At 39.0% G+C, this 13,317-nt stretch overlaps 1 protein-coding gene across 3 annotated transcripts in view; it reads left to right on the top strand.

Annotated features, from left to right (window-relative positions):
* MACROD2 (mono-ADP ribosylhydrolase 2) overlaps nt 1-13,317 on the top strand; it is an 848,022-nt gene that overhangs the window by 498,126 nt on the left and 336,579 nt on the right. For all 3 annotated transcript variants that reach the window (XM_058019700.1, XM_058019699.1, XM_058019698.1), the window contains exon 6: nt 480-601. In XM_058019700.1, the coding sequence (XP_057875683.1) occupies nt 480-601 (122 nt within the window). The remainder of the gene's footprint in view (nt 1-479; nt 602-13,317) is intronic.

The following is a 13,317-nucleotide window of genomic DNA, read 5'->3' as shown; positions in this document are numbered from 1 at the left end:
ACACATTCCTAAGTCTCAACTTTTCTTCTTTTCAAATGGTTACTGAGGAAAAGCAAAGATGACCTGTGTATCACCAACAGTGCTGAGGCTCTGTATAGTGAACTTTCCCAGTGAGTGGGCTTTGAGGAGTGAGAACAACTGTTTCAAAGTTCTACAGTATTTACAGCTGTAGAGGCCTTAAGATTTAGAGGATTTGTGCAAACATTTCATCTCTCCAGTACGTGCATTGCAATAGACATGTGACAAAAATTCACTGTATCTTTCTCATGTTCTCCTTTAGTCCAAAGCCTTCAATGTTTAACCTTTGCTGATTAATGTTTAATTATTGGACATGCAGATTATGATGTGTTTTCCAGCTAAATACATTTGTTGCATTGTTATTTCTTCCTTTGTGTGTAGCTGTAATACCAGATCAAATTGATGTGCAACACAGGAGCATCTTTAATGTTTCTTTATCTTCTTTTTTTTTTTCACTGCAGATGTGATCCATACTGTTGGGCCCATTGCAAGAGGCCATCTCACTGACACTCATAAAGAAAACTTAGCAAGTTGCTATAAGTCCTCTCTGAAACTGGCAAAAGAATACAACATCAGATCAATCGTAAGTATTGTGGGAGAGCACATTATTGTTCTTTCTAGCCTCGATCTTACTTTCCTTGATGTGGAATAATTATGATTGTAAGCTTCCATATACACTTCTTGCTCTTCATGCTATGAGAACCCAAAAAATTAAACATTATTTGGCCAAAACAATTGCTAGATGAAAGGACTAAGCTTATTTTAGGAGTTAGGGAAAGTGTGCCTGGTAGAAGGAGTACAAGCAGCTGTCTCACTGAAGAAGGGAGGAAGCTGATCCCATGGCTCATTCTTATACTGTATTATTTATTTTAAAAAGCCCTAAGAAGATCACTGGTCAGGAGGATAACTGCATGCAATATAGCCTCCTAAATAGCTGAGAAGTGATTAATATGTTGCTTATTCTACCTATTAGTAGTTCTTCCTAAAAATAAGGGTATTGGTCAATTGATGCTGGTTTTAGCACCCTCTCACCAAAATCTATCATAAAATAATCAATTTATATGATATTTCATTGAACTATATCATTGAACTTCAAATATACAGTGTTTTACCTCAGAGTGCCAAATTTTCAAAGGCCACAGAGGAAAGGAGCTTTTTCCTCTCCAGCTCCAGAGCTTTAATTCTGTAGCTGACACGGTTGCAGTTTAAGTCTTCACATATGCATAGGTTAGTTCCTTGTAGGTTTGAGGAAGAATTTGCCTTCTGAGCCTGACTTCACACCTTTGGGGTCATTTTGACTGGTTATATGATAGCACATGTTCGGCAACTTAGAATGCAAACATACAATCTTAAAAAATGTAAGCTGAACCAATGGTGTTAGATGAAGATGTAATATTCAGTAAGAGGAAGTTATTAATTAACACTGAAATAGCACAAATGGAAAATAAAGCCTTTTGAGGAGAGGGGCAGGACAGTTTGTAGAGCTCTGAACTGAAGTCAGGTGTGCCCTTCAGAGTCAGACCTGATGAATATCACTTATTTATTTCTTTTTGATGAGAACTCTGCTCTTCAACACTTTTTGTGCTCATGACATCATCTCTCTGCTTCTCAAAATGGTGCCCAGCAATCCCTCTTTTTGCCATTATACAAACCATTGTGGGGTCTGTTTTCTTTGGTGGGTTTGAGGTTTGCTTGTTTTTTTTTAATTATAGACATAAAAATTAGAGCTGAAAACCACCTTGGATTGGTGGGCGTGTTTTGAACCCCTCTCTGGTGTTTTTTAAACACCAAAGGATGTTCATGAAATTCTCACTGGAGCCAGTAAGAGCTTTGTGCAGTTGTTCCTACATCCATCCCTGTTTCTGCCTGCTCTGGGCATTCACAGGCTTTTAGGGCATTCAGGTTAGTTTGAATAAAGTTCCTAATATGATATGGGAAAATGAAAATAGAATAATAATTATGAACGGGTGTAAAAAAGAGTATTGAAATAACAAAGGAAAAACGTTAGTGGGCATTGGTCAATGCAGGTAATGCTTGTATCTGTAGAGAGTCTGTAATTTTTAGGACATTCTAGGTGGTAGCATAGTGTTTCGTATGGAATAATAAAAAAGGATTGTACTCATAGAAACTAGCCTGATATTTCATGGAAACTAGCCTGATATTTTGTGAAACCTGGCCTGATATTTTAATGAGGAAAGATAACCACAGGAGAAATCCTACACAGGTTATTTCCTTGCTGGTTAAGAGTTGTTGCCTGTGCACCTGTTTGAGATAAAAGATGCTCAGCACCCAGACTTGCAGAACACAGCTGCACAAACTGAACAGGAGCCAAGAGCCATTCATTCATGGCAGCATTTGGAAGCTTAGCAAGCAATATGGATTTTAAAGGCCACATGACAGATCGTGGACTGCTCTGAAAAGCCCTAAGGCCAGTGATTTCAGTGATGCCTTGGGAAGTGAAGGCTACTTTAGTGTCTGTCCTAATGACCAAACCAAGCCTGGAGAAAAGTAAGATGTATAATTCATTCAATTAGGGAGCAGGAGTTTACTGTGAGTCTGAAGGAAAGGAATGCCAAGTGTAAGTGGTTTCACAAGATCCATACTGCAGGTGTAGAGGGAAGGAAAAGAAAGTGATTTAAAATATCCAAGATTTCTGAGGCTTGCAAAGACCTGACAGAGTGAGCAAAGGATTCAAATTGACTCAAACATACAACATTTGAGTGTTAATTTGGTTATGGCAACAGAAATATTTGCAGTATGAAGAAGACAGACAAAAATTGAGGGGGAAAAAGTTTCCCTGTGTAAAACTAGGAAGAGAAAATCAGCTGTGATGATGGATGGCCTATTTTGATTGCCTCTTGAACAAGAGGATGAAATAAGTATGTGGAAGAGAAAAACAAGTATTTTTAAAGTAGATAATGAGTAAAAGGAGGAAAAGCCATGTTAATGACACATAAATAAATAGGTATTGGTGATAGCAAGTTGCAGTATGCTAAAAGAAAACTAAATCAGAGAGCATCAGTGCACTAGTAATTATAATAATTGAGAAGGAAGCAGGAAGACATTAGATTGTAACAGCACAAATCCATTACCTTCAAAAACAGAAAGGACAAATCTAGAAATTATTGCATAAAGAGGAAAAAGCCCCACCACAACTGGAAGTATTTTGAACATGAATTGTGTCAAAGGAGTTAGAATTGCTGGAGGCATTATGAATAGAGGGTGATGATGAATGGCAGCACACTGAGCTGGACCAAAGCATGCAGGGTGACTCAGGGTGCACCACTAAATGCAGTTTAATTTAACAACTTAATGATTTTTGAAGAGTACATAAACACCTCATTAATTACATTTACAAATGATACTACAATAGGCAGTGTTGCAAGCACTGGAAAAGGACAGAGATATATGATAACAATTGATGAGAGACTGAATACAACCTCATCAGCATCCAGTCCAGTACCAGCAGGGAGTTTCTGCCTTTGTTGCAATGGAGGAGAGGTCAGAAATGTAGCTGGCAGCTACAGTGGAACTCAGCACAGGAAATGGAGTAGCTTGTGGTGGGGAAAAAAACTCAGTTTACAAATAGACCAAGTGTGTCAGAAAACCAGCACAATGAGGAGATGGTCTTGAATAATAAGTCTCAAGTTAGATGTACTTAAATCAGTTACTTGTTTCACTATTGGATATTGTTGATCTGCCTCTGGAGAAATGATGGATGCCATGGGGATTGTATTGCAGTTCAAAGTGCACTGGGGAGAACTGGAATAGGGTTCAAAACAGACCCAAACTCTGTTATACATATGTGTATGTAGTTGTTTTACACACTGAGGAAGGGAAGCAATTGCCTTGAAATACTGTGTAAATTCTGAGATGCAAGCTTTATGGAGAGGAGGAGAGAACAATATTATTGTGTTTGTGACAACGGGACAGTTACATGGTGGAGCTGATAATAGTTCAAGTTACTTTCACATCCAAGGAGTCCAGGCATGGATGAGAGCAACTCTGGCTAACTCCTAAGGGAGCACTGATATCTCATCTGAACATATTATCATCTTCACGTGTAAAGAAAAAGAAAGATGGGTACAACTGAAAATGAGATGAGGGAATGTAATGAAATGCCCATCAGAGTGATTGCCAAGGTTCATAATCCAGCAGCAGCCCAGCTGTGGGTGAGGATCTGCATGGACATTAAGGCAGGAAGAAAAGCCTCAGGAACAAATTTGATCATCCTCAGGATTGCTCAGAGAAGTCACACAGCCACTGACATTTGTCTCCTGATGCTGTTTCCTGAAACATTTTATATTCAATATGAGGTTTCCAATGCCATATCAGCTATTTTGTACAGAGTCAGCCTCCCTCAGGTCATCCACTCCATCTGCCTTCTAGGCTACTGAATTTTGTGTTTGTGTGTGTCCTTGTTATCTTGCATTTCCAAATCCACGTGTTGCCTTTTCCTCAGCACTTGTTTGTGTAGCTGTGCTCCCTCTAGGACACTTGTGCTGCTGTCTGACTATTTGTATGGCCAGGGTGAACCTTTTGTCTTGGATGAGTCTTATTTAGTTAATCCTCTGTCTGGTGAAAGAGGATACTTGAGACAGGTTTCTCTTTATCTCCACTTAAGTTGGTACAGCTGAATGGGAGAAAAAATATTCAAGGCAATTCAAAGAGAGTAACTAGCTGGTGTTTGAGAAAATTAATTTTATTAAATGTTCAGAATAATCTCTTAATAGTAAAAAATTTGTATGTTGATGCTTTTCTGTTTTGCACTGTACTAAGGATTGCTATTGTGCATCAATAAAATCTCTGCTGCCTGAAACACTGGAAATACATCACAGGCACCAAATCTTTAATGAAAGAAGATTTCGTAAAAAACAGTCTAATAGGTGCTTTTCCTCCCCTGTCTTTCTGTACTGGTTTTCTAAATAAGAGAGTCTTACAGCCCAATTAAGTGTAAGGTTATCAGGAAGACGCGGGCAGTTGTAATCACTGTTTTCAGATTTTAAATTGGTCCCCTGTTTACACAGTCTTTGAAATTATTTACTCTGTGTGCTCTTTAAGTTTTTCATGGGACCTCTCATCCTGCTTTTCTTTGCAATGCACTTCTTTGAAGCCATCTGATACCCTGGAAGCTTTCTGAACATCAAACACTTCCCTGCCACCTATTTTATTCAGACTTCACTTGTGGTTTTGAGAAAATTTCAATTAATTGCTGTCAGTCAGATTGCAGGTAGACAGGGACTTTATGAACTGCACAGAGAATTTAAAAAAATGATGGTGTGTGTTGTTGTGGATGGGATCCAAGCCAAAAGAGCTGCAGTGTGTTTGCAGAGAGGGGAAGCTGGTACTGGTGCCTCACTCAGAAGGCAGAGCAGGCTTCCTCCACAGTGGTTAAGGAAATGGAGTTCTGTTTGGGACTACAACTCTGCTGTTGTTCAGGACTGTGCTCGGAATTGCAGTCTGTAGGAACCCTTCATGTTGGCAGGGGGTGAATTGTGAAGCTTTAACAAGAAGCATTTCTTTAGCCTGTACCCTCTGACCTCCACCTCGAGGGAGAATTACAGGGGACCAAAAGGGGCAGGAGGAAATCCTCTAAGAATGTGGCTTTTTGAGTTCAAGAAGGAGCTCTGCTTATCACCAACAAATGCATTAACAACATTATATGCTAAATACAGATTTCTTTCTTGTTGTTCTCCCACAGTCAGGTAGGGAAGAGTTTATGTTGTTCTTGAGCCTTACTAGTTTAGTTTGATGTGGCATTAAAAAAACAACACACCAAAAAGATGTGTCTCTTTCTGTGCTGTGAATGCAGAAAGTTGTTCTGCTCCAGGCAAAACCTCTTAGCTGGACTTCTCAGAACAGCCACACTGCTGCTCCTGTCTGAAGTACATGAAAAGGCAAAAGGGCATCTGGAAATAGCTCAGCAGTGAGAGGGCCTATTCAAGGGCTGATTTGCTCATCACCAGGTCGAGTGGAAAAGCCGTGGCTGGGTGGTGGGATGGCCAGTGACCTGTAATGATGGGATATTCCTGGGAGAGTGGGTTGTGTCTCTGGGCTCTGAATAAAGTGTGTCCCTCCTGTGCACACAGCTTATGCTGCATTTTTGGGGAGCTTTTTCACAAAAGTATGTTAAATAGGATCAGGAGGTGCTTTTTGAAAGCCGTGTTTTGCCTCCATTCCTGGGGTCTTCAGTCACTGTGCACAATGCATGATACTAGCTGTGCATTTGCAGGGGCTTTGAAATTAAGAGTATTATTTGAGGCTTCCTTAGAGAAATATTTCTTTCCTTTATAATTAAGTTAATCTACAGGGAATTTCAGCTCTTATCCTTTTTTCAGGTGTTTTTTTAACCAAGGTCATGTAATTATATTTTGTCTGTGATTGGCAAAGTTAATAAAAATACTAATATAACTTGTTTGTACAGAAACACAACTTAATAATTATTCAGAGCAGCATATAAAAATACATCAGGAAGGGTACCTGCCACTTACCTGTTTACAGCACTTAAAAAAGAAACAATTTTTTGTAATTGTCTAAAATATTTGTCTCCCCCTGTAATTAGGGATTTTTAAAAAAGGTATGCACCAATATTCTTGGTATTTGTATCCACTTTCAAAAGGAAGCTGTACTTGTGCTAAGCTGCACAGTTTAATTGAGCTTCATTTGAGTAGAGACATGTTTAGCCTTTGTGATGCCTGAATCTTCAATTATAACTCATAGACTGAAATTTTCAGTAGCTGTTTCAAACCAAGTGTGTTTTCAACTCTTCCTGTGATAAACTATAAAATTAATGAAAGAGGAATTTTATTTGAATTGCAGCAGGATGCTTAAAAAGGTGTACTATTGTGTATTGGTCTAACAATTTGGTTTACACTCTTGCCTTTACCTGTCTTGCTCTCTTGTGCTGTAGAGTTATGTTTTAGGGAAAACTTAAGTGATTTTTTTTTTGCTATTTCCAACGAAACTTATTTCTTGCTGAGAATGTTGCCATAGCAATGAGTTATAAGTCTGAAATTCCTAAAGGTTGGTTTTATCATCTTGTTTTCTGATATAGATTCATATCCATCAATCAGAAGAGTTGCTTTGGAAAGAAAATTTCCACAGTATCATAAATCCACTTAATTTGTTTCTTTGAAACACTTGTTTAACTTGTAAGCTATGATATGACTGATGTTATGTTTTCAGATTCAGTTTTCTCTGCAGCTTAGCCTTCCTCTTTTTTTTTCTTTTTAGCTTTCTTCTTTTAGGTATTTTCCTGATAATATATTTAAAAATTAATCTACTACTTTTAAGTTTTTCAGTTTGCTTAATCATGATGTTGGCATCAAATGAGGAGGTCGTGATCTTTCCCTATGATTCCAGAAATTATTATAGTTGGCCGTACTTTTCTTAATCAAAGGTGAATCCGCTGCTTTGTTTTGGATGTGCTCCCAACCATTTCTTCCAAAATTATCTTGGTAGATTGAGTTGCAGCCCTTTCTTCATTTCATGAAATGAAATGTATTCAGTGAGATCGAGTGTAAATTGCTACATCTAAACAGAGATGCTCATTCAGTTGAGAAAGGCTGAGGAATGATTGAAGCACTGGGCAGAGATTCTTCAGAGAGTAAGTTGAAGTTTGTAGTGGATCTTGCACTGGTGGTTGCATGTTGAACTTTGACAGCCTTACCCTGTTATGGGAAAACCAAGAAAGGAGCAGCTGTTGACAATTAAACAGGAAAAACTATGAAGTTACTTGTTGTGCTGCTGTGTCCAGTGGGGGACAGACAGTGTCTCAGCCAGAGATGGAGTTAGAAACACACCAAAAGTAGAGTGAAAGAGAATGGTCTCCTCTCCTCAGTGCTTAAAATCCTAAGATGAGAAGAAGATTAAAAACCCCTAGCACATAAAAAGCTATTGAGGGGTAAAAGTAAATTGTTGTCTGGGCTAGGAACAGGACAAGAAGAAACAGACTGAAATTACAGGATTGGACATGTAGATTTGAGACTGTGAGAAATTTCCTAACTAGAAGGTTGGTAAAACATTGGGAAAATTGCTTATGAAAGTTGTGGCTACACCAGTATGTGCAGGTGAGGCATCACCAGCATTTAAATTTTGATTCTGCCCCTGTCTGGTTATATATGCAGTATGTATTTCCTAGGAGGAAGGGGTTTTGTTTGATTTGTTGTTTAAAATGTATGAGAGTGTTTGCTTACCATGGCTAAGAGTGGCACAAGCAGCTCAGAGGTGTACAGTGATCAGCTGTGAGTATGTTTTATAGCAAGGCACCACACAGAAATTATTTGTTGTGACAGTGATGATGCTGTGACCTGATATGATTCTTCCTTTTGTTGAAGTTTGTAGTGGAGTATGTCTATGATGCTTCCTGCATAGGAATATCCTCACTCTGCTTGGTGATAAGCACCTTAGCTTAGGTTTGGAGGGCAGACAGGGACAGGAACAGCCCAAAAAATTGAGCAAGTGCTTGAACCTCTGCCAGCAGATGAATCTCAGGATGCAGGGGCTCAGATACTGCACCAAGGGGCATTAACAGAGGACAAAGGTTAACATAACCCTTTGACCCACCTGGTTCATCTTCAACCACAAAGTGTCTGATGGTATAAAGAAATAACTGTGTTGCTTTAATAAGCTGCATTACCAGGCAGTCTCAGTTCTCCATTTTGTTGTTCTGTGGTGTTGCTCTTGTAGCTCTTCTGTAACATGGAGATCTTTGTGATGACAAGAAGGAGAAAGGTGAATTATTTTTGGGGGGGTTTAATGAAACACTGACTGAACACTGAAAAAAAAAACATCCTGAACTGGTGAGGAAAGAAAGGGAATTACTTGCTCAGGAATAAATTCTGCAAGTTTGTGTATGTGATGGGTTTAATGTGCGATAATTTGCCAATCACCCTGTGGGAATTCTGTGCTTAAAAGGGTGAAACTTTCTAGAGAAACACTGCCTGTTGGCTCAATAATTGGAGAACTGTCTCATTAGGGAAGGATAAAGTACAGATCTGTCACACAGTGGACCACAATGTTCATTACATGAGACAGCTCATAAAAGCCAGGGATTGCTGGAAAGTCTACATCATAAAATGTAGAGGAGGAAAATGTTTGATGTTTCTGTGCAGAGGAAATTGCACTTCATTGGGATTGAAAGAGAATTAAAAAATAATAAAAGTAGACTAGAGGGATTCTTATTTGCATGCACATCTCAGCTGTGCAGAGTCAGGTATTTAAGAAGTTTGTCATTATTTGAATAGCACATTCTTGTAATGGAAATTCACAGTAAAAGTTAAGCATGTACAAATTCCTATCAAATCCCAGAGAGCTGGTGAGCTGTGGCCATCAGGCTCTGTGCAAAGCCATCCTTGTCCTTTTGTCTTGCTGCCTTTCATTGACATATTCCCTATCACCTTGCTGGCGGTTTGTAGGCTCTTCAGGAGGGCTTGTGTTTCCTCTGTGAGAGCAATCAGTGCAATCCCTGTTAAAACTCATGGGATCCTCAGCAGCAGCAGTAATGTGCAATAGAAGTTGCAACAGCGTTGGTTTGTTTGGGTTTTTTGTTGACACTGACCGCTGTCATTCTTTCCATCGCCACAAGTGGAGTCAAATTTTGCTGGAATTAGAAATTGCTTATTCACAGGTTTTTCTCCTGGTGGTACCTTCTGTGATGCCTAAAAATGTATGAAGGGGCTTTCTGGCAGATGACTTATCAGTACCAGATTTCTTTTTCCCTTGCAATTTGATGTTGAGGAAAAGAACGTGTGATACTGCATTTTGGCACTGCACTGTTCTCCCAAGGTCCTTATCACTTGGCTTTTTTTCATCTGACAGTTTTGAAAGATTTCTGTACATTCTATTTGCATTTTTTAAACATTAACATAAAAGAGAACAAACATTAACACAGAATGAACAAAAGCATGAAAATTTTTTTCGTTTGAAATCAATTTTTCAAATAGCAAATTTAAAAAATAATTTTGAACATTCTTTTTATATTTAAATAGCTAATGTGAAGCAAAGAAGTTAGCAACTAAAAGCATAAACTATTTTGTGTGTCAGATGGGCCCCATAATACTTACCTAGGTTAAAAACAGATTTATCATGACAGCATAATCTCTGTTTAGGATCAGAGTAGATATATTGGAAAGTAATTTTGAGAAATAATCAGAAGAAGCATGCTTTTGTGAGCCTTATTTGACAACTCATTAAATATGATTTTCCTGAATTGCTAGTAGTTGCTTGGAGCCATTTACATTATGCGCAAATTATATATTAAATCATAGTTACATATAAAGAAACAGCCATGTTCAGTAGTCAGTTACAAAATTTATACCCTTATATAAAGGTTTTCTAGTATTATTCCTGTGGGATGATGTCATGTTATCTTTTAAGGTCTCTAAAGTATAAAACCGCTGTAATTAGAGTAATATAATTTAAGTAATATGATTGGCACTTCAGTATTTATTCTGATGGAATATTAATTTCTTTCATCTGAAAAACTGTTCTCACTGAATATAAAACTACATGCAGTATATATTCAAGCAAACACTTCAGCAGCCTGTTTTTTCAAAGCTGACTCCCATATCAACTCCTAGTGATGCCTGTCAGTTAGGATTTAGAGTTCTGTTCATAGCAGAGATGAAAACAAATATAACAGTTATTTACTTTAGTAACAGAAAATATTATATAAAAGATGAGTGTGGTGTGGTTTCCTGTGGCTTGTCATGGAAAGGCATCACTGCTAGGAGAAAAGAATAATTTTAATTGGGACAATTATGGGTAAATGGATTTTTCGTTTGCTCTTATTACGCCTTTGATAAAAGATGACTGCATGAGTAAAAGCTGTAAGCCAAGAACACACATTCCTGCAGACTGTAATTAGCTGTAGCACGTTTAGTTTACAAGTGGCCTTACTGAAATATTATTATTTTCTCTAGTCTCATTGAAATATTACATTGTAAATCTTTTTCTAATGAGACAAATCACTGTATTGCTGGGTTTTATGAATTTCCATACCTTTCTGAAATTTCTTCGACATACTGTGGCTGTATTGAACCTTTAGGAATTAAATCTCAGCCACAGAACCATGCACTTCCAGAGAGGCAGAACTCACACCAGACAGTGGTTTTTGTTTGGACAGAAACCTTGGGTGATGATCTCAGTGTTTGGGCAGAGTTGCCCACTGACACGTCCTCCTGAGTCCACGCTTCCATAACCAGAGGGCAGTTTTTCCCCTGCTTGTGTGAAAAAGGGAGACTGAAAGTGTGTCAGAACCCACAAGAAAGGTGAGAGAGCATATGGCCTATAAATGTTTATATTCATTACTGCTAAATTTTCATATTCATTACTACCAAGTTTTTATATTCATCGCTGTGGCTACCGGAGCCTGGGCCCGTTCTCAGAACCTGCCACGCCAGGAGTGGGGAGGTGTCACCCTTGAGCTAAGAATGACACAAGAACAGACCAGAGACTTAATTGCAAGAGGAGAAAAGAAGGCTTTATTACAAAAGATTCTTTGGTTTTTATACACTGATAGGATGCATTCTACTTGATTGGCTAGTTAAGAGAAAACATCTGTCTCACACACCATCCTTGAGAATAGGAGAACAAGGTGGAAAAACACTGCTTGCAGATTGTTTATGCTAACAAGTTATCACCTCCTCAAAATTCTTTTAAAAATTCTTAAAAAATTGTAAAAAAAAAAAAATTCTTAAAAAACACTCCTTAAAAATTCTCACAAGCCATTGTATGAAACTATTGCTGTTTCTCTCTCCCTGACTGGATGGCATCCACAGGGAACTCCCTTGGGATGGGGATTTACCAAAGGCAGAAACTTTAAAGCCATTTGCTCTATGGTGCCAGACCCAAGCCAGGGACCAGGCAGAGGAGAAAAAAGGAGGCTCTCCATCTTGAGGTTCCCCAAAGAAGAGTTTATTCCAAGTAAAGGGATCATACCCAAAGAGCCCCGGGCACTCCTGTGCGAGGGGTTTTGTACAGGTACAAATCAGGGGGTGGATACAAACAGCAAACCAACAGGGAATCCTTGGGAAAGGAGTGAGGGGATTCCATCAAGTGTCTGGGCCCACTTGGGGTAGGAGGGTGGAGAGGATGGGTCACAAGGGCCAGTGGGGCCTCCAGGAGTAAGGGAATTCCAAAGGGATGTTGCAGACAGAGATTGGCCCGAGGTTAAACTGGCAGGGAAGGTTCGGGAATGAGGGGCTGGGTTGCCTTGAGAGGCAGGGGAAAGATCTGGAACAAGGGGCAGGGAATGGCATGAGGGTAAAACCCAGGGGTAAATCAACTCAGGGAGAACATGGGAGTACAACAGAGCAAACAACTTAACAAGGAATCAATAAAATAGAGTTTGAACTGCAAGGCATTACCTGTTGGCATTCCTTCTTGCGGAATGCATCCCTCCCTTAGTCAAGCAGAGAGAGTCAGGCTTTTTGCAGGGAATTTTTCTGGCATGGTAGTGATGGGATTGATCCTCCTAGTTTGTAAGCAGATGATGTTTCAGTGAGACTTCTCTGTGTTCATTATTTTGGCATGCTCTGGATTTGTCTGTGCCTGCCTCTGTAAATGTGCTTCTTTGTGTTTTCTCAGGCATGTTGGAACTGAAATGTGCCTGCCCCCTCCCCCCTTCCCCCAGCATTGTCATGGCCCTGAAGTTCAACATTTGAGTGTTTGTGCAATACAGAAAATTTCCTACCTGCCTACCTCCTGCAGCAGGAGGAAATGCTGCCATTATTAATTCTGGATCACTGAAATGTGTCTGATATTGATCTTAAATCTCCATCTCCTACTCAGTTCTCATTCATGTCTCAAGTCCTTGGGTGAGCGGTTTTTCCAGCTGGATCATTGTAGATCAGAATTTTTTTTTAAAGGAAAATACACAGTGGTACAAAAGCATTTCTCACTAATTTCTGGTACATGGCAGCATTCCTGTTTGACCATTCCTTATCTATTCTTCCATTTCCAAATGCACCAAGACTGAGTTTGGTGACAAGGACAGACTCAAGACAAATATGAGTTGTCAAACTGTTACTTTTTTTTCTAAATTCATGTCTCCCTTGCATTCTGATTTCCCTGTTTTTATACTGTGGTGCCATATTTTCTTTCTTTAACAGAGAAACACATTGTTCTAAACATGGCATTATTACTTACTGCTATCTTGAATCAATATGTTGTTGTCTGTAGCTTTGTTTCTTTCTTCTTCCCACTCAGTTTGTGTACATCCCTTTTTTGATCCCTCAAGGTGTGCTTCATTGTGTTCGAATTCCATAGGATATTTATTTATCAATTTATTTTTTTTTC

Source organism: Melospiza georgiana, chromosome 3 (genome assembly GCF_028018845.1).
Source record: "Melospiza georgiana isolate bMelGeo1 chromosome 3, bMelGeo1.pri, whole genome shotgun sequence".
Lineage (NCBI taxonomy): Eukaryota > Metazoa > Chordata > Aves > Passeriformes > Passerellidae > Melospiza > Melospiza georgiana.
This window is presented reverse-complemented; position numbering and strand designations above follow the sequence as displayed.